At 42.9% G+C, this 24,582-nt stretch overlaps 1 protein-coding gene across 1 annotated transcript; it reads left to right on the top strand.

Moving 5' to 3' along the window:
- The first annotated feature begins 326 nt into the window (after window positions 1-326).
- Window positions 327-11,250, top strand: UCMA (upper zone of growth plate and cartilage matrix associated). The gene is made up of 5 exons (XM_032349427.1): window positions 327-570; window positions 913-978; window positions 1,081-1,176; window positions 5,355-5,453; window positions 10,120-11,250. The coding sequence occupies exons 1-5, from the start codon at window positions 414-416 to the stop codon at window positions 10,215-10,217; spliced, it is 516 nt and encodes a 171-aa protein (XP_032205318.1). The 5' UTR covers window positions 327-413; the 3' UTR covers window positions 10,218-11,250.
- Window positions 11,251-24,582: the final 13,332 nt, after the last annotated feature.

Genomic DNA, 24,582 nt, shown 5'->3' with positions numbered 1-24,582 from the left:
AGGGTTACCTGAGGGGGTCTTCTAGGCTTTCTGGTACTTCCTTGCCTGATATCTCAGTCAGTCTCCCACTGAGGCCCGCTCCCTTCCCCCAACTGGCTTCAGCCTCCAGGACGAGGGTCCCCACCTCCCCTGAAGCAGATGCCAGGATCTCTTTGAGTCTTTTGAATCGCGGACTCAAGGGCTGGGCATTCCAACAGCAGCTCCTTGGGTGTGGAATCCTGGAAAGGCCACTCCAAAACTGTCTCAGCTGGGGCTGGACAACGACAGGCTCTGCTTCTGTAAAGGTCTGCAGACGCCAAAAACATCTCCAGTGCTCCAGGAGGAGCAGCCAATGGAAGCCGCAGCTGAGACCCCTCCCATGCCCCCCCCCCCACCAAGGGGCATCCAGGTCTCCTGCCTCCCTCCCTCCTGGCATGCCTGGCACAGACGTGAGGAATCTGGTGGCTGGCTTCAGGGTCTGTAGAACCCTCTCTGTCCTGTGGTTCCCAAACAGAGCCTCAGCGGTTCCAAAAATGGCCTGGAGACAGCTCTTTCTGGCCTCCTGTCTCTCATCTGCTGTGCTCCTGACCAGTGAGTATGGAGAGGACTGGTGTTAGGTGAGGCTGTTCAGCTGGTCCAGGTAGAAAGAGGGGGTGTTTACTGTTAAGAGGGCTGTGCCTGGTGTGTGTGTGTATGTGTGTGTGTGTGTGTGTGTGTGTGTGTGTGTGTGTGTGTGTATTGTAACACAACATAGAAAGAACAGCTTATTTAGTGGTTTCCTGGCGAGACTGCTCTGGGGTTGGGATGTGAGGGTTCCAGGGACCCACACTGGGGTCTGGTAAGTCACAGTGGTGGGGAAGGACTCTCCCAGCCCAGCTCTGGGTGAGGGCTCCCTTTGAGGTGCTGTGTCCCTCACCCTGTGCTCTCCCACAGTGCTGCAGGAGGGGACTGGTGCGTCAGTGGGTACCCAGCAGGTGGCAAGACAAGATGTCCAGGAAGGTGAGTGCAAGGGCCACCCAGGGGTGCAAGGCAGGGAGGCCAGCCACTGTGGTGGTCCTGGCAAGCCTGGGTTGGTTGTGACTGGCCTCTCTCGGGTTTTAGATGTGAAACAGAAGATCTTCATGCAGGAATCAGATGCTTCCAATTTCCTCAAGAAGCGGGGCAAGCGGTCCCCCAAATCCCGAGACGAGGCCAACGGTAAGTTTGCTGGAGGTCTGCCTTCTGCTTGCACCTCCCATTCCTTTCTCACAGTCAGCTGGGCTGTGGGGACTACAAGGGGACCAAGGAGGGCCTCCACCTAGGCCATTGGGTATCCAAGTGATGGAGGCTCTGAATTAGGAATTCCACATTTCCTCAGCTGCAGATCACATCTTGGACTACACTGACAGGGTAAGGAATGAAAAGGGGTAGTGCTACATCGAAAGCACTTAATAGAGACTGAGATGCCTCCCAATATCAGGTAGTTTCAAACGGAAGCAGAAATAGGTTCTAGTCAGGAGAGAACACAGTATCTAGGTGTGCTTTCTGGGGGTATCAGACAGCGCCTCATGCGCAACAGCTACCAACAGCACTAGAGGCAGGGAGAGGGCACCTGGGACTGGGAGCTGGGACTGTGGAGTTGGTGACAGCTTCCTCTCCTTGGCCCCAAGTTTCCTTATTTATAAGCCCCTGATATTGTAGTATTCAGCCAGTAGTGGTTTTTGTTTTCATTTTTTATTTTGGTTTCCAATGCCTCTGGAAGGCTTTTGAGCTTGGAAGTGTGTCTCCCTCTCAGTCTGAAGTAGGCCCTGGCTTCCCCTGCCTGGCAGGGACCCTCATTTCCATGACCTGCTGACCCTTGAAGGCATCTAAGTTTTTTGCCCTTGAACTAGATTCTTCCAAGGACTCTGATATCTGTCTCTGAGTGAGTCTGTGGCTTGACTCATTACTTGCGCGTGTGTCTGAATAAACTCTTTGTGTCCCTCGGCACGCTCAGCAAGGCTTACTTGCTCAGTAAAAATAACAGGACTGTTTTCAAATGATGAAAATGTGTGGAGATGAAATTCCTTTCCCCCAGACCCCAACCAACTGGATAAGTACGAATTACACTGGGAAAATCTCCAGGCCTCACCCAACTTGAGATTGAGAAGTTAGCAAACATCCAGAAACACAGGAAGGGCTATGATGAAGGCTGGGCAGTTCTTGATGGAAATCAGAGAAGCAGCCTCTTCTTGTAGGAAAGGCAAGTAGTTTCCATCCTCATAAGCTGATTCAGAACCAGAGGTCTCTCACCTCAAACAGAAGCTGTGTGTGTCAGTTGTGGTGGTCCAGGACAGCCTGGTGAGGACGTTAGGATGCGCCCGAGTCCCATGCATGGACAGGAGAACAATGCTCAGTTATGTCTCAGGCTGTGTGAAAGGCAAGTGACAAAGATAGGCTGGAATCTGGAACCAGGAAACAGGCACCTGACATCTCTAAGCTTCAAGGTGAAGATGCAGGAGGTTCCTTTAGGATGACAGGAGGCACTCAGAATGAAACACAGAAGCTGAGAAGGGATGTACACAATGCACGGTGTCAGTGTGGCATTTTGTCCAAAGAATTAAATTGTTCCTGGCCCTTGCTAAGTCAAGGGCCCCATTTGTCGTACTCCCAGAAAGGCAATTTGGGAAGATGGCTTCTTTTTTGAAGTTCATAGAAATGGAAGATGCTTCTTTAGGAATTGGTGATGGCTCATTAAGCACTTGCTTCCTACACTCCAAACCCCTTTCTCTCCCATCTCCATGGGGTTTCTGGGACCTGAAGCAACACTGGAGCTCAGGGTGGGTCATAAGGGGGATGATAAGGTGAAAGGTGTGTTCTGGGCCAAGTAGTGAGTGTGGGCTCTGGTTTGTCCCAAGCTATGCCTTGACAACTGTGTGACTTTGATTAGGTCACTGAACCTCTCTGAGCCTCAATTCCCTCCTAAGAAATGTGTGGATATGGGGCAAGGGGGGTAAGTGTGGGGGAAGGACTGGAGAACCAATTCCTTCTGCCAGACTCAAGAGTCCTACAACTATATCGGTAAAGACATAGTGTGGGAAAAGCGTGGGATTTACCTAAGAAATCTGCACTGAGACCAATTCACAGGTAACTGGATTTTTTACTCTGAGTTAAAAAAAATAATGTAATATAAATAACAGGTATTTAATTAATTAACTTATTATGGTAGGCCCCTTAACTTTCAAACATTTCAGATGGTTCATGGTATTAATTATTGCACAAAGAAACGCTCCATTGTTTGTCCTAGCACCACTGTAATATGGGGTGGGGCAGGAACCCAACGGCTTCCTCAGTTTCTCTGCTTCCATCATCACTGGTCTTCCGATTTCCTCCTGCACAGCTAAGCTGATGGGGATAAAGGTGCCTCGGTCTCCCCTTTGATGTGATCATACCAGAGGGGTGTGAGGTGTCCTTGAGGGACAGTTCCTGCACCAGACATGGCCTTCCTACTGTTGTGGATTTGTCCAGTTGAAGCCCAGTTAAAAGCAATTGTTTTGATACTAAGAGAGTTTTCAATAATTTCCTTCAGACAACCAGAGCTCTCATACCAAAGAGGTCAAGATTTAAGGCTAGAAATAGATGAACCTGGAAACTATTTTACACCAAAAGATCTCCCAATCTAGAAAGATTTTTTTCAGGCTAAATTGAAGCAAGTGAGGATCAGCTGCACCTGCTGGTGAAGTGTGATATGGTGTTTGGGTGGGGTGGGGGGGCAGAGGGGATTCCCACTGGGGCTCAAGGTGCTGCTGGGGGGCTTCACTGTTCAACTGGCAAGGAATGGTCACCATATTTATACATTCTTGGTGACAGTTTTCAATTATCACTGGGGGTATTTCTTCTGACCACAGAGGTATGCACCCCAATGTTACCATGTCCGACTCTTAGTTTCTGCTCAAGGTCAGGGTCATGAGATCAAGGCCATGGTCAGAGTTATGAGATCAATCCCCACGTCAGGCTCCATGCTCAGTGTAGATTCTGCTTGAGATTCTCTTTCCCTTTCGCCCTTCTCCTCTCCCTGTTCTCTCTCTCAAATAAATAAAATTAAAAAAAAAATGTTTATAGCCAACTTTACTAGAATGCATTGCTTTACAAAATAAGGGATACCAGAAGTCAGTATCTTCAACATCAGGAAGTTTACCTGATCATCTCATATTCTGTACCAATTCCCTATTGCTGTGTGCCAACGGACCCCAAATTTAGCAACTTAAAACCGTATTTACTGTCTCCTAAGTTGCTCAGCAGTCCAGATATGCCTTAGGTGGGGGTCTCAGGCTCAGCACCTATTCCAGGCTGTAGTCCTCTCAAGGCCCAACTGCAAGATCTGCCTTCAAACAAGCCTCAATGCCTTGCTGACTATCCGTCAAGGCCACCATTTTCTTGCCATGAGTGGGTCTCTCCGTAAGACTGCTTACAACATGGCAGCTGGCTTTGCTCAGAACGAGATGCCCAAGAAGAAAACCACATTCCATCATGTCTGCCAAGTTCTGTTCATTAGAAGAGAATCATTAAGGCCAGCCCACACAAAGGGAGGGAACAGCCTAAGGACAACATGGATACCAAGGATCCTTTCAGATCTTCCTACCTCATTTTTTCATCCCCAACATCACTGTGCCCTGTATACATTTCTATCACAGCAGCCATTCTGCTGGATATGATATTTTTGTATTTTTCTCCTTATCTGGATTATAGGCCTCTAAAATAGAGGGACAGAATCTTTCTTACTTGCCTCTTTAATCTGTTCCTGGCACACATTTTGGCTGTGACAGCTGCTCAAAGATGACTTGAAGGTATTAACTTGAAATTAACTTTACTATTTTAAAATAATTTTATTTATTTTTTGGAGAGAGGGAGTGCATGAGAGAGAGAGAGAACACAGGCAGGGGAGGGGCATAGGGAGAGGGAAAAGCCCAATGGGAGCTTGGAGCCCAATGTGGGACTTGATCCCAGGACCCTCAGATCATGACCTGAGCCAAAAGCAGATGCTTGATTGACTGAACCTCCCAGGCGTCCCCAATGTGAAATAAACTTTAAGCTGATTATTCCTTCTAGAATTCATTTCTAAATTGGATTTCTAGTTTCTAACTGACCCAGTATACTCAGATGCACCACTAATTTTATGAGTGAAGCTAAACTGCTTTTCTCATTTGCAAAATGTGGTGCTTGGATGGGGTGAGTTCCTGGTTCCTTCAAGTTTTAAAGTCTGTGCCAAGAGTAAACCATCTTCGCGAAGCCCCCCAAACTACCTCTCCCCACCAGGTTCAAGTTTCTCAGGCCAAATGATCAGTGTTCCTGTCCCCCTAAATGCGTGCCTCTGCCCCGATTCTTGGAGGCAAATCTTGCTTCTTGCCATTTCCCAGCGGAGAACAGGCAGAAACTGCGGGCTGATGAGCTGCGGAGAGAATATTACGAGGAACAAAGGAACGAATTTGAGAACTTCGTGGAGGAGCAAAGAGATGGTAAGAGCTCTTCAGCCAGTGTCTTCGGGGAAGTGGGCCTTTGGGGGGAAATAAAAAGTTGCTTCCACTTTTCCCTAAATTTGAATTAGAAGAGGGATGGGTAAGAGAGGCTCTTTCCTCAGTTCACATCTACTGGAGTCTTGAAGGAAGAAAGTCACACAAATGGCTACAGAACTTGAGAAGGAACGGAAGAGGACACAACCCCTAGATTTCCACTGGCTCTGGGAATTTTTGGCTGATCATATCTTCTTCCACTTGGGGACTGAGGTGGTGGCCCGTGTTCCCTGTCTTAGTGCCTATGCTAGTGGGTTAGCTCTGGTCACAGGTGTGTTGCAAAGATTTCAAAATCACTTTCCACTCCCCTGGATTCACAGCAACATAACGGCTCTAGGAACTACTCATTCTGGCTTCATTCCATTCACCTATTCACTATCATCAGTATCTTTTTTTTTTTTTTTTAAAGATTTAACTTACTTATTTGGCAGAGAAAGAGCACAAGCAGGGGGAGCAGGAGGCTCCTCCCAAGCAGAGAGCCTGATGTGGGGCTTGATCCTAGGACCCCGGGATTATAACCTGAGCCAAAGACAGACACTAAGTGTCTGACTAAGCCACCCAGGCACCCCTATAATCAGTATCTTATCTGACCGTTGTAACCAAACCAGGAAATCTGACCTCAGAAAGCAACTCACCCACAGTGTTGGGCACGCTCTAAGTTTTATATGCTTTGCGCAACTGCTCTTGTCTTTCTTAAGCCTTGGCTTTGTGTCAGCGTCTCTTGCCAACAAATGACACACTTGATTCCCTGCCTCGGCCCTAGGGCAGATAAGCTCCTGGCCCAGCCCAGGCAATGTTGATTTTACCAAGGCCTCAGAGGTGACAGCTGGGTGTGGGCTTGGGCGGGGGCAGAGGGAGGTGCTGTTTTTGAACCAGACTCCATGGCATGGGATGGCACTTTGCATCAATTAAGTGTCCTCAAGTGTCACTCACACCAAAACCCCATAGAAATACTTATTAGGGCCGAGGCTAGCAGGCCAGAGTGTATATTTATGTTTATTTCTGTTTGGTCTTTCCCCCACACTTCCGGAAGAAAATGCTCCTGGGCAAGCTACTGAATGTATGAGAGTTTGGACAAAAGGCCCCAGTTTAGGTGACCTTTGCTACAGAAAGTCCGTGATTTTCATTCTGATGTCATGAGCCTCCTGGCTTGTATGCTCTGGTTGATCTGGGAGATAACATTCTCTTGGGAACAGGATAAAATCACCTGGTACTCAGGGGCTGCAGGTCATGCCCACTGGCTCACAGGTGGCACCTGAGCCCTGCAAACAGGTGGTGGGCTTGGATCCCACCAATTCAAGCTTTCCTGGGAACATCCTGGGGTGGAGGGATAGTGCTAGGATGTTGTAACTCCGAGGCAAAATATTTCTGTTTGGACAGTTGTTTACCCTGGTGGAGAGTTTGGGGAGAGGCATTTAAAATATGAGTATGTGGCCTGAAAAATTCCTTCAGGGTTTTTTTGTTTTGTTAACTCACTGTATTAATAATAGGACTTTATTTTGAGCATTTGTAAATGTTTCTAGTCCCCATACCTAGCATCTTCTTGGAGAACACTCACTGTTTTCCCTTTCACAATGAATTAGGGTGAGGGGCCAGCACTCAAGGGATATCCAGTCCTCTACCAAAGCCAGAGAGATAGCAATCGGGGGGCCTGAGGCCTTGCTCACAGAGATGAAGACCTCCAATCAGGCCGCGGGCCCTAGAGGAGTTGTAACACTGGAGCTGTTGTCACTGGTTGAGCACCGGCTCTGTCAGGTGTTGCTCTGAACCACCCAACCCTTATACCCAGCCTCTCGGGTCTTAAAAATTTGTTTAAAAAACTCAGGCTTAGAAAGGGTGCCTGAATATCCAAGGTGCCATGGCTAGTCAGGGATTTGAGCCAAGGTGTTTGCCAGCCAAGAAGTGTTCTTACAAATGAAGGATGATCGGGTGCATGGAGGTCTTGGGGGACCTTCTTCCATCTGGGAATTAGTCCCTGCAGTGGAATAGAGTGAGGAGTGAGGTAAGGAGGGCATGCCCTCCCTGCCCCAGTGCCCCCGCAGCTGGATAAAGAAAGGAGGCAGAGGTGAAGCAGGTCCAGCCTGCCAGAGGGTAAATGTTGATGTGAAACACATTTCAATTCTCCTCCTCTGCCCTCACCTCTGACCCCTCTGAGCGACAGCACCAACTGTGGTAGCTGGGTTGGTGAAACCTCTCCTCCAAGGCAGCACGTTCAGTCCTTCTCTGATGCCCCCACATACTCCACAGTCAGGACCCTGTTTTTTGATTGGCGATTTTTCATTTGACCATATCACCTATTCTCAGAATAAATGGCAGCAGCTGCAGGTTTGTCCCCACCCCTTAAGAACAAATGCTAAGGAATGTGGATAAATGAAAGGCCTAGAATTTCCGAAGGCATAAGTTTAGGCAGGTGACCTTCCTGAGAGCTTGAGAAGTCTATCTTGCAGGCCATCAGCCCATCTGGGACACCGGAGCTATTCTGGGAAAGCTGTGGCTCCTGGCTCTTTCTCTACTCAAAACCACCAGTTTGATGAGGCAAAGATGCCTTTATGCCTTTGAGTTCTGAGTCTGGAAGTGTCAGGGTAAACAGTGTGTTGAGCTCCTACCCCTGAGGTCTGTGTGGGAGCCAAAGTCTGCTTCCACCTTCAAAGTCAGAAGGTGGAAGCCCCATCTGGGCTTGGCCACATGACACCTGGCTTGGCTAAACGTGCTCAGCCACAGGTGGTCCCTTACACAAAAGCCATGTTGTTTGGGCCTTTGCCAGGGAGAACTTCCCTTTGTCTAAGTGAAATGGTATGTGAAGAAAGCGGCATGACCTAGAAAAATAAAATCAATTCCTATGCCAAAATCATGCTCTCAAGATTGGCAAAGAATAGCCGATCTATCTGGCCTGAGAAAGGTCAGAAGACCCAAAGCTCCAGCTGGGGCCTCACTCTAAGCTCCAGGCTGTCCTGGGGTACTAAGTCCCAAAGGCAATTTCCAGCATCAAGGGTAGCGCCGACTCCAAGCTCATAGAGGAAGGAAACATACACAGCAGCCATGATGCCTGAATACCCAGCTGTAACAAGGGGTCCTTCTTGCCGAGGGCATCTGCTCTCAAGAGGGCTAAGGACCACACGGACACACATTTTCTCTGCATCCTGATGTCACCAGGCAGTCCTGTTCGCCCAGTGCTCCAGAGAATGAGGTTCACTAGCACCAAAGTCAGGTTCACAGGCTTTTTGATGGTGAAGCCCAAATTTGGAAAAAAAAAAAAAGTACAACTTTTGGGGGTCTGAATCCTTGATACCATTTTTTTCTGTTAGAACGTCCTTTCCTCCCAACATTTTCCACAAATACTTAAAAACTGTGGTAAAATTTACATAAAATCTGCCATCGTCACCGCTTTTAAGTGGACAAGTCAGTGGCATTTGGCTCATTCACACTGTTGTGCCACCAGCAAGACTATGGATTCCTAGAACCCTTGCATCACCTCAGAGATGAACTCTGTACCCATTACGCAACAGTTAACTCCACATTACCCACAATCCCCGTTCACCTCTAGTACATTTTGTTCTCTACCAATTTGTCTGTTCTAGGTATTTTATAGAAGTGGAATCACACAGTACGTCTCTTTGTGTCTGGCATAGACACATTAACACTGAACGTGTTTCAAGTTTCATGCATGCTGTAGCATGTTATTAGAACATCCTTTTTATGGCTGAATAATACGTATGTATGTGTATGTATTTGTATAACTCTTTGTCCATTTATTTGTCCTTGTTTTCACTTCTCTTAGGTATATACATGGGAGTGGAATTGTTGGGTTATGTGGTAATGCTGTTTACCTTTTGAGGAGTCTTACGGTTGCCTTTTTACACACTGAGGGACTTGCGAAATCTGCTTGTGCTTTTATGGTCCCTAACAAAAACAAGCAGCGTGGACTTGGCATCAGGAGCCTAATCTTACAATTGAACAAAGTTGTTACCCAGAGACATGTCTGATTAAAGACAGCAAAATCAAGACTTTCTTACTAAAAACTCCCTTCTGTTCTTTTTACCCTTTTACTTGGAAAAATTTCAAACACATGGATAAGTATATAGTTCAGTGAACCCGCATATAACCACCACCCAGAATCAACGATTATCAAATTTCCCTCCACTTTGCTTCACCCACCCCCTTTCTGGATAGTTCTTAAAACATAATTTTATTTTTAAAGCCTGAGAAAAAATTACTCATAATGCCATCACTTGAAGTTGACAGTTCTTTCCTTCCATGATGTCATTTTTTAACCATAAAGCCTGTTGTCTCTTTCTGTTACTGTTCAGTTCTCTTTGTACTTCATTTCTTTGTTGTTGCCTCTCCCTGCTTTGTGGGCTCTGTAAGGGAAAGAGCACAGGCAGGGACATAGGTCTGCATCTTGACTCTACTGCCTACCAGCTCTGTCTCCTGACTGGACTTGGCACCCAAAGTGACCCAGCATTCTGTCAGGTCTTTAAACTCGGACATTCTGTTCTGCACTGTTTGCTCATGTCGCCACAGGGTAGGTAGTTTGGATAGATGGCTGCCAAGAACTTGGTGGCTCTCAGAGTCCTCTCCATGCTAACACGACCATTTTATCTCCATTCCCCAGAACAAGAAGAGAGAAGCCGGGAAGCTATTGAGCAGTGGCGCCAGTGGCACTATGATGGCTTGTACCCATCATATCTCTATAACCGCCACCACATCTGATCTCATCTTGACAGACCACGGTGGAGCCTGAAACTCACATACCCACCCCAGGTGTCTGAACAACACTTCCACGTGAACAGGCGCCTTCAAAGGGTCTCAACTTGGGGCCTGCTGTGGTAAACACACCTTTTGCTCAGATGGATTAAGATACCCTGGCTTTTGCTTCTTTGCAGATGATTTTCAGAGGCGGGCTAACACCTGTGGGGCTTCCTAGCACCAAACCCACAGTGACTTCCCCTTACTTAGCCATTGTTCCCACGGTAAGACTCCTGTCCTGTAGAACAATGCAAAGGATCACAGTAAAGAGAAAAGATGACGTTTGCTTACAGCTTAGAAATAAAAATGCTGAGTCGTCGCTGTGTATCATCTTGTGAAATCTCAAACCGAGTCATGCCAACTTGTCTCCCTGAGCCTGACTGACCCATTATCACTGACTTAGGCATTTGAAAGCCTGAACTCAAGGGATACTGCTCATGGTTTTCTCAGCCTGTCTCAGCAAGTCACACAAGTGAAAGAGAAATGTTAACATAATTGTTTAGGTTAAGACCATTCTCCAGGACTGTTACTGAGCCCAGATGCTTCCTCACATCTCTGAGGAGTCTCAGGGTTCAACTGTGGTTGCTTAACTACATCAAATCAAAAGGGAGGGTTATAGCAAGGCCAGCTGTAACCAAAACTATAAAGCAAAAGAAATTTAGCTTTGGTATTACCTCATTTTCCCTCCTAGTGCCTGTAGGCCTTAGCTTAAGGCTTCCATAGCATTGTGTAACAAGCTGGGTGGCTTGACACAATAAAAATGGATTCTCTTACAGTTCTGGAAGGTGGAAGCTCAAATTCAAGCTGTCAGCAGAACCATGGGTGCTCCTTTCTAGGGGAGGATCCTGCCTTGCCTGTTGCAGCTTCTGGTGGTTCCAGGACTCCCTGGTTGGTGGCAGCGTCACTCCGATCTCTGCGTCTGTTGTTACAGGGCCTTTTCTGTCTTCACAGCATCTTGCCTCTATGTGTATGTGTCTCTTCTCTTCTTGATATCACTTTTTTTTTAAAAGTCAACCCTATACTTAATGTGGGGCTTGAACTCACAAACTCAAGATCAAGAGTCATATGTTCTACCTTCTTTTAAGGACACCAGTCATATTGAATTAAGGAGGGAGGGGGACCCAACTCAGCATCTAACAGCAACCCTTTCTTCTCTCCTGACCACCCCACTGCCTGCCTCAGACTTACCATCTATCTTACTTTATCTTTGCTTTCCATTACCCTCAGGGATTCCCTACTGAGAATGCAGAACAATCAAGAACAACTACAACAGGCACTTCTGTGGGGACACAGTGCATTAGAAGATAGAGGACTCTAGATGAACTACAAGCGCCCCTTTTGCCCCGTCTTAGCCGTCTCCCTGTTTCCACCCCGGGCCCTCTGTTTCCCCTGAGACCTGGGTCCCTGGCCTGCTGGTCCAGCCTGCTTCTGAGGTTGGGATCCCAGAGCAGCATAGATGGACTTTGCTTTAAGGAGAAGCTGTTCACTGTGGTAAAATACCCCATCAGAGGTGAATCTGGGTGGCTCAGTGGGCTAAAGCCTCTGCCTTCAGCTCAGGTCATGGTCTCAGTGTCCTGGGATCCAGCCCCACCATCTGGTTCTCTGCTGAGAGAGAAGCCTGCTTCCCTCTCTCTCTCTGACTGCCTCTCTGCCTACTTGTGATCTCTGTCAAATAAATAAATAAAATCTTAAAAAAAAAAATACCCCACCAGAGTTGGCACAATTAGAGCAGGCCATTTTATAATGAATGCATGTATTTTTAAGTAATCTTTTAAAAGGCTGATAAAATCTAGTGGTGAAACAATCATGCATATTCCAGATCACCTCATCTAGTCAGCACCATATTTTCTCACACAAACTTCAAGCAGGAGCTGAACCGGCTTTGGGAAGGTAAGAAGGGCATAGGGAAAGCTCTATCATCAAACACTGTCACCCAGGCAGGTGGAATAGAGGAGCCGTTTTCTTCTCAGGAGTCCTGGGACTCATACTGTGCAGACTCAGGCTTGGGGTCCAAGTCCCAGCACGACAAAAGCCACAGGAGTGCCCATTTTTCTCTGTGCTTGTGTTGATGAAGCACTTGTGTTGAATTTGCCTTAAGCATGGAGATAGGTAGCCGGGCCTCCGGAATCCTCTGATTATGCTCCGAAGAGTGTACTCTGAAGTCGTGTTACCAGTCTGCACCTTTGCAGTCTGTGAGTGTCTGAACTGGATCTAACTTGAATGGTTCCATAAGGAAACCAGGAGAGTAAAGAAAACTTCCCTCCGAATTGAAAAAACATGCACATGATACTTAACGGAGAACTGCTAGTTCACCACTTAAAAATGTTCTTCACATGTTTACTCATCCTCACCCAATTTTTTTTAACATTTCCCCTGTAAAATTATTTCATTTAAGTATGTGGCCAATGTAGCAAATTCAAACAACAGAGAATCCATTACACACCGGGTGTCTGGCTGCACCTGATTGGCTCAATCCATAGTGTATAACTCTTGATCTTGGGGTTCTGAGTTTAAGCCCCACATCAGGTGCAGCGATTACTTAAAAATAAAATCTTAAAAAAAAAAAAAAACAAGGGAAATACATTACACATGAGTTTTTCCTTTTTGCTTCTTTAATTCTACTCTGAGGTAAGCCCTGTTGGTGGTTTGGTATGTATTCTTTCACTTTTCCTGTCTATTTTTCACACACATAATCCATCCTTTCTAAAGGCAAAATAACACTTAAGTATGCAAATCCAGATGGCTCCACAATCAGTGCAGAAAGGAACTACTTAGCAGATCTGAGTTGGTCACAAGGAACTGGCTGGTACCAAAGCTGAGTTCTGGAAGCTCCCTCTTTCTAACAAGGTCTAGCAAGAGTATTTGCCTCAACCAAGTAGCTCATTATTAAGTTGTCACAGGCATGTTCTGTGGTTCTTTCCATAAGCAAGGAGAGCGTGATGGAATTGAGTCCTTTTTACTATAATCCTTTTCACGGTGGAGCTGGTGCAGCTCTCCCAGCTTAAGCACACTTCTCTGTGAGGTAATGGGTGCTTAGAGAATTGTTTGTGCTCCTAAGTTTTCTCCAGTAAGCCCTATTTTGTATTTACATCATATGGCCTAGTGTTTGCGTGTGTCTTTGTTCCCCGTGAATGTCAGTGACTATGCCAGACTTAACTTACCTCTATTAGTAAAAGAGGTTTCTTGAAAAGAAATGATGGGTCATAACTTACACACATTAAACTGGACAAATCAGATTTCTCTTTGAAGAAATTATATGTGCTTTCTGTCACTGGACACCTCTGCTGGTCCTTTCTTAAACAAGCAAACTGAGAATACTGGCAGAAAGGTCGGGAATGGGAAACTGTTTCGGAATACACTGTCCATGGTGTTTCCTCAGACAGAAAATGTCACCTTCAGCTCTAGTCTCCAAATCACACCCCATCTGCAGGAGCCACACATTTCCACCAGCTACCCCACAGCCTTTCGGCCTGTTTTCAACAGAAAGGCTCTTTAGGAAATCTGCTTTTCTCCGCAGCCTTCACTGAAAGGACCCAACAGCTTTAAAAGAGAACACGATCACGCTGGAGGAAACTGGCATCAGGAAAAAAAATTTGCAGTTGCCTCAAAATTTCTTTACTATTTACTCATTACCTGATATTTATTTGAGAATGAATATTTCAAAGTTTCAGAACATAAATCTCAACAGAAAGGAATGGAATTCTGCTGTTTGCTATCTCCCTTTTCTGATCTTAAGTGGAGAACTCAGTCAACTTGGGCAGAACAAAGGTCGGAGGTATTTCTCTCTGGAATACTGGGCCGGAGATGTTATGCAGGGGCCCCATCCGCTTCCTACTGCACCCCTGACAGTGGCAGCACAGGGAGCCCTAGCGAACTGGCCAGATATACCTCTGCCTCAGTCTTGTTCTTGTGGGTGGGGCTCCTCTCAGCACCTCATCTCACACCTAGAAGAGAAATTCCTACTGAGCGGCATGTAGGAGCAACACAATCCTGTACTTAGCTGGATTACTAAGTGCGAGTAGACATGGCAAGCCAACCAGCTGCGGCTAGGAGTTGGGCACCAGCCATGCAGCCTGGCTGACTGCTAGCTCTGAACCAGAGGCAGGACTGCAGGTTACTGGCCCAGGGGGACAGGTGAGCTGGCCCTTTACCCACACGAAGCTGCCCTCCTGCTTGGCCAGATCCAAGAGGCTTTCAGTTGGTAATCCTAATTTACAAGGGGGAAGGAGTATGGTTACACACAAAGCTGTGCAATAGAAAAAAAAAAAAAAAAAAAGCAAAGCGTTGCTCTCCACCTTAGCCATAAAAATGGAGGAGCCACATTTTGGGTCCTTTTGGTTATAACACACCCAAATGCCTTCTAGTAAGAGGGCCAGCAACCAGGTAGAGGGCCGCTGATGGACTCATACCCACAGCCACCCACACCTGCAGGAAGGGACGTTGAGGCCAGGCAGATGACAAGAATCAAGAATAGTTTGGCTGACTAGCCAGTTTAAAACAATAAAACAGCCTGTCCTTGCCTCTTTAATGGCTATGCTTGGAATGCTGGCTCCAGATAAAGACCTCTGGCAGAAAAAATAAATCTATTACCTCATTTTACCCCCATCCATAACAAGGGTCCCATTATACCTCAGCATTTTCAAATTCTGCCCTGAATTCCTTCACTAAAAACCAATCACAGTCATTTTTCCTGGGCAAGGAGAAACATGCCAAAGGTAACACAATCGGGAATCTGGACAGCCACATTTACTAGGAAGTAATGGAGCAATCCGTATTTTTAGAGACTGGCCTTGTCAAAAGTGTGGCCTTTTGGACACTTCCCTATTCTTTCATTACTCTCTCCTGGTCCTTTAGGGATTCTAGGCAAGTGGTTGAAAACAAATTTGTCAAAGGATGAATTGGTGAAAATATATTACTTTTATTTACTTTATTTATTAAGAGTTTATTTGTTTTTAAGTTCTCTTTATATACAATTACGGTGCTCAAACTCACAACCCCAAAACCAAGACAAGAGTTGCATGCTCCACTGACTGAGCCAGCCTGATGCCCTGAAAACATTATTTTTTAAAATTTTTCATTTACTGTTTAAGAGAGACAGCGAGAGCAAACAGGGTGGGGGAAAGGGCAGAGTGAGAGGGAAGAGTATCCTAAGTAGGCTCCATGACCAACACTGAGCCCGAGGCAGGCTCTATCTCAAGACTCTGAGATTATGACCTGAATCAAAACCAAGAGTTGGCCACTTAACTGACTGAGCCAGCCAGGAGACCCGAAAACTCATTATTTTTAAATCACTATTTTTTTATGTTGCCATTTGCTTTTTCCTACTTCTTTTTGGGGGGGGTGGGCCGGGGAGGGGTGGGAGTGTGTGCATATGCTCCAGGGGAGATTTTTAGAAATTATTATCACATGTCTTTGTTTACTTAGGTTTTTTTAGGGGGGGGAGTGGTCATTTTTGTGAGCCTCAGAATGATTTTTTTTAATTTAAAAAACATGGTACATACTCTTTTATCAGTTTAATTTGGTTGGGTAGCTCATTTCTAATTCATTTTCAACCAATTATACTCTAATTCTCTGACAAGTTTTCATAATTTAGAAGTTCTTAAGGGATTTGTCCAAAAGCAAACTGGTTAAAAATATGGATATTCTAGGATGCCTGGGTGGCTTAATTGTTAAGCGTCTGCCTTTGGTAGGGGTCATGATCCCAGGGTCCTGGTATTGAGTCCTGCATCTGGGTCCTTGCTCAGCGGGGTAGCCTGCTTCTCTTTCTGCCTGCTGCTCCTGCTTGTGCTCCCTCTGACAAATAAATAAATCTTTAAAAAAAAAATATGGATATTCTAGTTCACAACTGGTAACTTTGGTATACACTGTGATCTTACAATGTATGAACACTTTCTAAAAGAACATTTTATTTATTTATTCCTGAGAAACTGAGTGAGACAGATCATAGAGATTGCAAATTATTTTGAATTTTTAAATTAAGAATTTTTTTAAAAGATTTTATTTATTTGTCAGAAAGAGAGAGTGCGCACAAGCAGGCAGAGGCAGAGAGAGAAGGCGGCTCCCTGCCGAGCAAGGAGCCTAAAGTGGGACTTGATCCCAAGACCCTGGGATCATGACCTGAGCCGAAGGCAGCAGCTTAAACGAATGAGCCACCCAGGCATCCCTAAATTGAGAATATTTTGATTAGGTAATATATACATATGGTTTAAAAATTTAAAGGATAGAAAAGAATATAGTGTCCTTTTGCCTCCCAAAGAAAACCATTATTCCCAAGTCTTAAGTATCCTTCAAGTGATCTGTGCACTTTAAAGTATCTAGCTATATTTTTTCATTTTTGTTTTTTTTTCACATTTATGTTTTAAATTTAAAATTCATTTTTGACCAATGACATTCACTTTATTCATTAAGGCAACTTTCTACCATTAAAAAAATCTGCATAGCTAGAGTTGAGAAGTTTTCATAAAGTCATAAAAAGAAAGCTTCTTATGGAAATGACAGTGAGCAGATCTGTCTGAAAAGAATTCACTTAATATGTAAAACAAAGGGGAAAAATTGTTTTCTACATAATTTCTCATTAATTTAGAGCAGTAATAACGAATCTCAAATGACACACTGGTGAGTATGAATCATTCAGGGAACAGATCCCCAGATGTAAAACTTTCCTAAATAAAAATGTAGCCTCATTAATATGAGGCAATGAGGTCAGGGTACACTAGCTTAAGATTTTATTAGCTCATGTTGGTTGTTTATCACACACCCAGTGCAGAATTGTGGTACTGAGGGGCAAGACGTTTTATATTTTGTAAAGTGATAACCCTAAAATATTCTTTGATTGGTATCATGAAGTCACTGGTCAAAAAAACAGTTCATTCCTTTATTAAATCACTGAGGACACTCTTCCTGTACCTTTAACACTAACTGCCCAAATGACACAGATACCATTGTTGTTTTGGCATGATTGATAATTATGTGAAGATAAAATTCAGCACAACCTGAAAATGAACTCAACCCAGGACTTGACATGACTTCCCCCTCTCAAGGTCAAACTCACTGGTGCTCAACTGATAACATCACTAAGGGATGCATGAGAAGACAAACAAAACCCACACTATTATTTATAGATCTTCTTGTTAAACCTTACTCAGAAAACTTTGATACTTAATGGTGAAAGGAAATGCTTTCCTCTTTAGAATAGGAACAACAATAACATCAGTCATAGACAAGAACTGCAATGTTAAAACTTTTCAGGCAGCATGATTCAACATGTAGAAAATCCTCAGGAATCTATAAAAAAGCTGCTAAACTAATATATAAGTTTAACATGGTCCCAGGATACAAGGTCAACTGACAAAAATGCATTGTATTTCTATATACTAGCAAGTAATAACTGGGAATTGCAGTGCAAAAAGTACCCCTTACAATACCATCAAAACTGTTAAGATGTTTAGAAATAAACAGGACATAATATAAATACAGTCTATATACTTGAAAGATGGCTATCTTGGACATACACATGGCCAGCTACACCACTAAATTGAAAAGCCAGGCCACCTCCGCCTCCTCCTGACAGTTTTTTGAGATTTCAGTTGATTTTTATAACTGGCCACTTGTTTTTCCTCTTCAGGGACTTTAAAACCCCACTCATATGTTTTAAACTTACCCGTAAAGCGTGAGCCCATGAAATATTAACCCCAACCCCGACCCCAGTGAAAGCAGAGCCTGAGGCTCATGTGAACCCTTCTACACGAGATCTTGCTGTTTGGTATGCTATGTGATTTCCAGGGGTTATAATTTGTAAACCTTTATTTTTTCAAAGTTTACTGATGGTTATTGTTGAAGGGCATCTTGCAATCATAAAAGGAATCACAAAGGCGAGAACAACCACAACACTGGCTTTTCATATGCTGAGACAGGCACAAATACTACTAAATGTTGCTGAGAAAAATTAAAGACTTAAATAAAGGGAGAGATGTATTATATTCACAGATAGAAAGTCTTAAGATGTCAATCTCTGCAAATTGATCTGTATATTAAACACAATCTTTTTTTTTATTAAATATTTTACTAATTTATTTGAGATTGAGAAAAAGAGTGTGTGCACATGTGGAGAGAATCTCGAGCAGACTCCATGCTGAGGGTGGCACCTGATGAGTGCTCAATCTCATACCCTGAGATCTTGACCTGAGGTGAAACCAAGAGTCACATGCTTAATGAGTCGCCCAGATGTTCCTTAAACACAATCTTAATAAAAATTCCAGTAGGGATTTCCACCCCCCCCAAGTAGAAATCAGCATGCCACTTCTAAAATTTACACTGAAATGCAAAGGCCCTAGAATTGCCAAAACAAATTTTAAAAAATAACAAAGGTGAAGGACTAACACTACTTGATACCAACACTTGTTACAGTTATAATCATTAAGACAGCATGGTACTGACATAAGGATTGACACACCCTGTATGCATATCATTACTGTAACAAAACTGAGTTCAGAAGTAGACCCCAAAATACAGGATCAACTGATTTCTGATGAAGAAGGAAAAATAATCTAATGGGGGAAGTGCTCATCTTTTCACTGAGTGATGTAAATAAGTGTCCATTCGGAAAACAATGAACCTCAACCATTATACTTCATGGCTTATACAACAATTAACTTGAAATGGACCATAGATGGAAGAGTGAAAGCTAGAACTATAATAAAATATCCTACAAGAACATCTTTGTGACTGCCAAGGCAGGTAAAGAAGTTCGAAAGACAAACTGCATGAACTAAAAGTGGACCGTCTGATAAAATGGACTACAAGAAAGTAGAAACCTACTCTGAGACACTGTTAAGAGAAAATGAAAAGGCAAGTTTCACACTGGGAGTAAATATTCATCACACATATATCCGCAAAACACTTGTATCCAGAATATGGGAAGAACACTTTTTAAAAAAATTTATTTATTTTTATTAGTTTCAGGGTAAGAATTCAGTGATTTATCAGTTGCATACAACACCCAGTGTTCATTACATCAAATGCCCTCCTTAATGCCCATCACCCAGTTACCCCATCCCCCCACCCACAGCCTCTTCAGCAGCCCTCAATTTGTTTCCTAGAGTTCAGTGTCTCTTATGGTTTGCCTCCCTCTCAATTTTCAACTTATTTTATTTTTCCTTCCCTTCCTCTGTGTTAATCTGATTTGTTTCTTGGAGCACTGGGGGTGGTGCAAAAACAAAGAATACTGTTATGCTGAAAAGAAATTAAAAAAAAAAAAAGAATTAAAAAAAAATACATGGAAGAATTCCTACTCAATCAATCAGTAAACAGGTATTCTGCCAAAGAAGATACAGGAATGCCAACAACACATGAAAAGATGCCAGTATCAATAGTCATGAGAAAAACGTAAATTCGAACTGCGAAGAGATACTGCCACGCACCTATTAGAATGGTTAAAACTTAAAAAGACTGACAGTATCAAATACTGGTGAAAATGTGGCGCAAATTGAATTCTCACACATTATTAATGGGTGTGTAAAATGGCACAACCCCTTTATTTTTAAACATTTTTAAAGATTAATTTATTTTTAGAGAGAGAAAGTGCACATGCATGTGCAGGGGGAGGGGCAGAGGGAGAGAAAGAATACCAAGCAGACTCCCTGCTGAGTGTGGAGCCCCACATGGGCTTGATCTTGTTGAAATCAAACCTGAGCCAAAATCAAGAGTCAGATACATAACTGATCGAGCCAACTAGGCGCCCTAGTGCAACCCCTTTAGAAAATATTTTGGCAGTGTCTTTCTTTTTTATTTGAGATTTTATTCATTAGAGAGAGAGCATGAGCAAAGGACTGGGGGAAGGGGCAGAGGAAGAAGCAAATTCCCTGCTGAGCAGGGAGACCGACGCAGGGCTTAATCCCAGGACCCTGGGATCATGAGCGGAGCCCTAGGCAGATGCTTAACCCACTGAGCCACCAGGAACCTCTAGTTTAGCAGTTTCTTATTAAGCTAAACATACATCATAGTATTTGACCTGGAAATCCCATTCTTAGGTATTTACCTGAGAACAAAAACACATAGTCACAGAAAGCCTTCTACCTGAATACTGGTAGAGATTTTATTCATAACAGCCCCAAACTGAAAATAATCCAACTCAGATGTCCATCAACAGGTGAATAAATAAATTGTGGGGCCTATCCAGCCACTAAAATATTCAACAATAAAAAAAAAATGGACTATTAATATATGCCACAACACAGATGTATTTTGATGTATTTTGAAATATGCTGAATGAAGAAAGCCAGATACAAGAGTGTGTTCTGCATGATTCTATTTAAGTGAGACTCACAAGAAGGGCAGAAATTATGGGGACAGAACATGGATCTGTGATGAGTGGGGGAGGACAGAGAAAATCGCGTAAGTCACTCATGGGATGGAAGTGTCCTACATCTTGCTTGTGGTGGTGTCTAGGTTCATCAATATTTTATAGTATCATACAGTTAAAATGTGTGCCTTTTACTGTGTGAAATTTAGGCCTTAATAAAGTTGATTAAGAAAGAGACCAATATTTGCTTACTTTGGCAGCATGTATACTAAAACTGGGAAGAAAAATACCAACAGAGAAGTCTTTGCTCAAGCGTCATTACCACAGCCTTTATTCCCATCTGAATTTCAACTTACATTTTCAAATCCTTAATCAATTTCCTAATCTGCAAAATGGGGACACTGTCTATCTGGTCTTGTTTTAGAAAAAATTATACAGTTGCTCATTATTTGTGGATTCCCATAATTGCTAAAATTTATTAGCAAAATCAATAATCAATATTTGGGGTGTCTTTTTGGTCATTTATGGATGTGAAGAGCAATGAAAAATATGAGTTGCCCAATGCACACATTCCCAGACAGGGTCAAACAAAGTGACATTCTTGTTTGTTTCAGCCCTCATATTGTAAGCAAATGTCCTTTTTGTTCATGTTTTTCAGACTTTGTGCTTTTTGTGGATGATCTTGCTATTCAAAATGGCCCCAAGCATAATGCTTGAAGTGCTGTCTAGGGTTCTTTAATATAAGAAGGCTGTGCGTGCCATCTAGAGAAGATATGTGTGCTAGATAAGCTTCGTTCAGTCATGATGTATAGTGCTGTTTGCTTTGAATTCCATGTTAATATATCAACAATATATATTAAATATGGTGTCTAAACAGAAACACATGTAAAACAAGGTTATGTATGGGTTGTTGACCAAAATCTGATAAGAGGCTCTTAGAAACCTACACTTATATTCCCTGCTAGGTACAGTGACTCAGTATCCACTAATTCCATTAGTGATGGCTTTACAAAATATAATTACTGTGAATAAAAAAAAATAAACTATACATATATTATTAGCTCTGTCCTTTTCTGAAATGGTTTTGAATTTTTATCATCTTGATTACTGTCATCTGGCTTTTCTACAGAAGGTAAGTCAAGGGGCACCTGGGTAGCTGAGTGGGTTAAGCCTCTGCCTTTGGCTTAGGTCATGGTCTCGGGATCCTGGGATCAAGCCCCGCATAAGGTTCTCTGCTCCGTGGGAAGCCTGCTTCCTTCTCTCTTTCTGCCTGCCTCTCTGACTGCTTGTGATCTCTCTGTCAAATAAATAAATAAAATCTTAAAAAAAAAAAAAAAAAAAAGTAAGTCAATGTGGTCTGACCTGTACAGGACACAGCAGGCCATGTTCCCATTTTGATCTACATGGTTTGACACTGCGGTTATACTCTTAGCTTTTTATTTTAAAGATATATTTATTTATTTGAGCGGGGAAGGGTTGAGGGGGAGAGGAAGAGAAAGAAGCATAGCCTCAAACAGATACCCAGGAGAGCATGGAGCCTGATGTAGCGCTCAATCCCAGGACCCTGAGATCATGACCTAGGCTGAAATCAAGAGTTGGTGTCTCAACCAACTAAGCAATCTTAGAGCCACCTTAGAGCCACCCTAAGCACCCAGGTGTCTTTTGGCTTCTTTTAATTCACAAACTGCTATTAAGTTAACCGATTGCTTCCAATTTGAGCCTATTATTTTCCTTAGCTATATCACTGTTTCTTTCTTCAATATTGGTGAATATGGAATTTTATTTTTTGAGCCATCCATCCTTGAGAGCTGTATTGTTTCCAAATCTCTACTCATGGGATCATAGATGTCTATTTTACTTGTCAAGTAGAGCTCTAATGGGCTGCTATGAATGCATACTTAGGCAAACAGATTTACCCTCTGGACTTAAAAATCCATGTTCTCAGACACATTTAATCCGCAATAAACAATCAAACTTTCCATATGTCATCAACTTTTACACGACCCAGTTCATGAAATCTCTTCCTGTCCACCTGGCTATGGATCGGTCAATTTGTAATGTTTTTAGACGTTGAAAACTTTAAAATTTTTAAACTTTCTAAGTTGCCTCTGAGGAGCATTCCACACCGATCACTCAAAAACTCCTTATTTGCTATTCTATATCACTGTTATCTAAATTACTTCAGTCTTCCTTCTGTTGTTTGGAAGAGAAAATATATTTAAACAAAACTCAAGAGAAAGGTGATTAAAAAAAGATAAGCCACCTGTTTCCTCTAAATAAAAAAAGGCAGGGGCAATTGGATGGTTAGAGTGGTTTAAGCTCCTGACTCTTGACTTGGGCTCAGGTCACAGCCTCAGGGTCATGAGATCAAGCCCTGTATCAGGCTCTGAGCTCAGTGGAGAGTCTGCTTTAGATTCTCCCCCCTCCCTCTGCAAACTTGCCCCCGATTGTGTGCTCTCCAAAAAAAAAAGAAAGAAAGAAAGAAAAAAAGCACAGCACAAACATAATCTGCTGTGACAATCAGAACATCTAAATCAACTTCTTCCCCATGCAATACAAAGTTTCTGTTTGCTAATTTAGGTCACTGCGTACTTACTCTGTTTGGATGGCCTATGACAACATGATTACACAATAAGCCCTACATTGCCAATGACAGGTAAGGAAAAACTAAATACATATTTTGGATTTAAATAAAAGAATTTAATACTCTGATAAAGATAATAGGATTAAAAGACTGATCTCACTGACAAATCACAATTTCAATGCAAGCAAGTACCGTCCCTGTCTGGCCCACCCACCCCTTCTCATCAGTGATCTACAAAAGCACATTAAGACCTCCAATGAAAGCTCCAAGATCTAGAGTAACTGAGAAGTAATTCAATGATTTTTAAATTATTACAGTACCTTACAATTCTTATATATGACACACAAGTGAACAGGGACTCTGATGGTACCCTTGGTTCAAAAAGGAATACGTTTCTTTCATGAGAAGGGGATTGCTCAAGGAGCAGCCTGGAGTTCAGGTCCTTGGCAGCCTCTCAGCTGTGACCTTCTTCAAATACATAGCTCTATTTTAAGCTTATGGGATAAACAAATCCACTCTAAATGAGCCATTAAAAATACTGCCATTTTGAGTGCCTTTGGTCCTTATTAAGAATTAATAAACATTTTGTTCTTTTCTTCATTAGTTAAAAGTTAAAACAAACACCTCTTGGGAAGGGAAATCCTCTTAAAAATATAGCTTTTGTAATATAACCTTAGGAGTAACACAAGTGTCAGACACAGCACCTTCTACTCATATTGAGTAGACAGAGTTTGATGAAATTTAAGGCAAGTACATTTTTTTTTCTGTCCCCTATAAATCTAAATCAAGTATCTCCCACAACCAGCTCCTATAAGCATTGTGCGCTACCATAATACCATCTTGGCAGAAACCTGATTTATTTCTAGCTAGAGTTTAAATCCCAATGTAACAATAATCCTACCAATTTACTCAATCTTAGGATGATATCACCATTCACTTTGGAAAATCAGGTTGCCTGGCAGAGGAATCTCCTAAACAGCATTTTTGGGGTGCTAATTTGCACATGGTTTGACCTCCAATTCTTCATGTGTATGATAAATTATATCTGCAAATCTCAAACTCCCTGAGTTCTGAGATGTTTCTGTTTTTCAATCATTGTTCACAGCTTAAATTCTGCATTCATTTTAGTTACAGGTTTTGAAATTTCTTTAAGTCATATTTAGACAAAGTCATACTTTAAAATGATGAGATTTTAGTGTTTCTATTAAAGAGCTCCACAATATTGTAAGGGCACAGAGAACCATATAGATATGAATTAAATGTCATGTGAGTCAGTGAATTAATTTGCAAAACAAGAGGTAAAAATAGAAATGAAAGAAGGAACCTAGCTTGATGTCAAAATATCAAGATTATGTCAAGGTTGATGAGTATAATTATTTATATGGGAAAAGTCATATTATCTGAAGAATTTGAGTGCTGAAAGATACACTTCAAGATCATTTACT

This window comes from Mustela erminea, chromosome 6, assembly GCF_009829155.1.
Source record: "Mustela erminea isolate mMusErm1 chromosome 6, mMusErm1.Pri, whole genome shotgun sequence".
NCBI lineage: Eukaryota > Metazoa > Chordata > Mammalia > Carnivora > Mustelidae > Mustela > Mustela erminea.
This window is presented reverse-complemented; position numbering and strand designations above follow the sequence as displayed.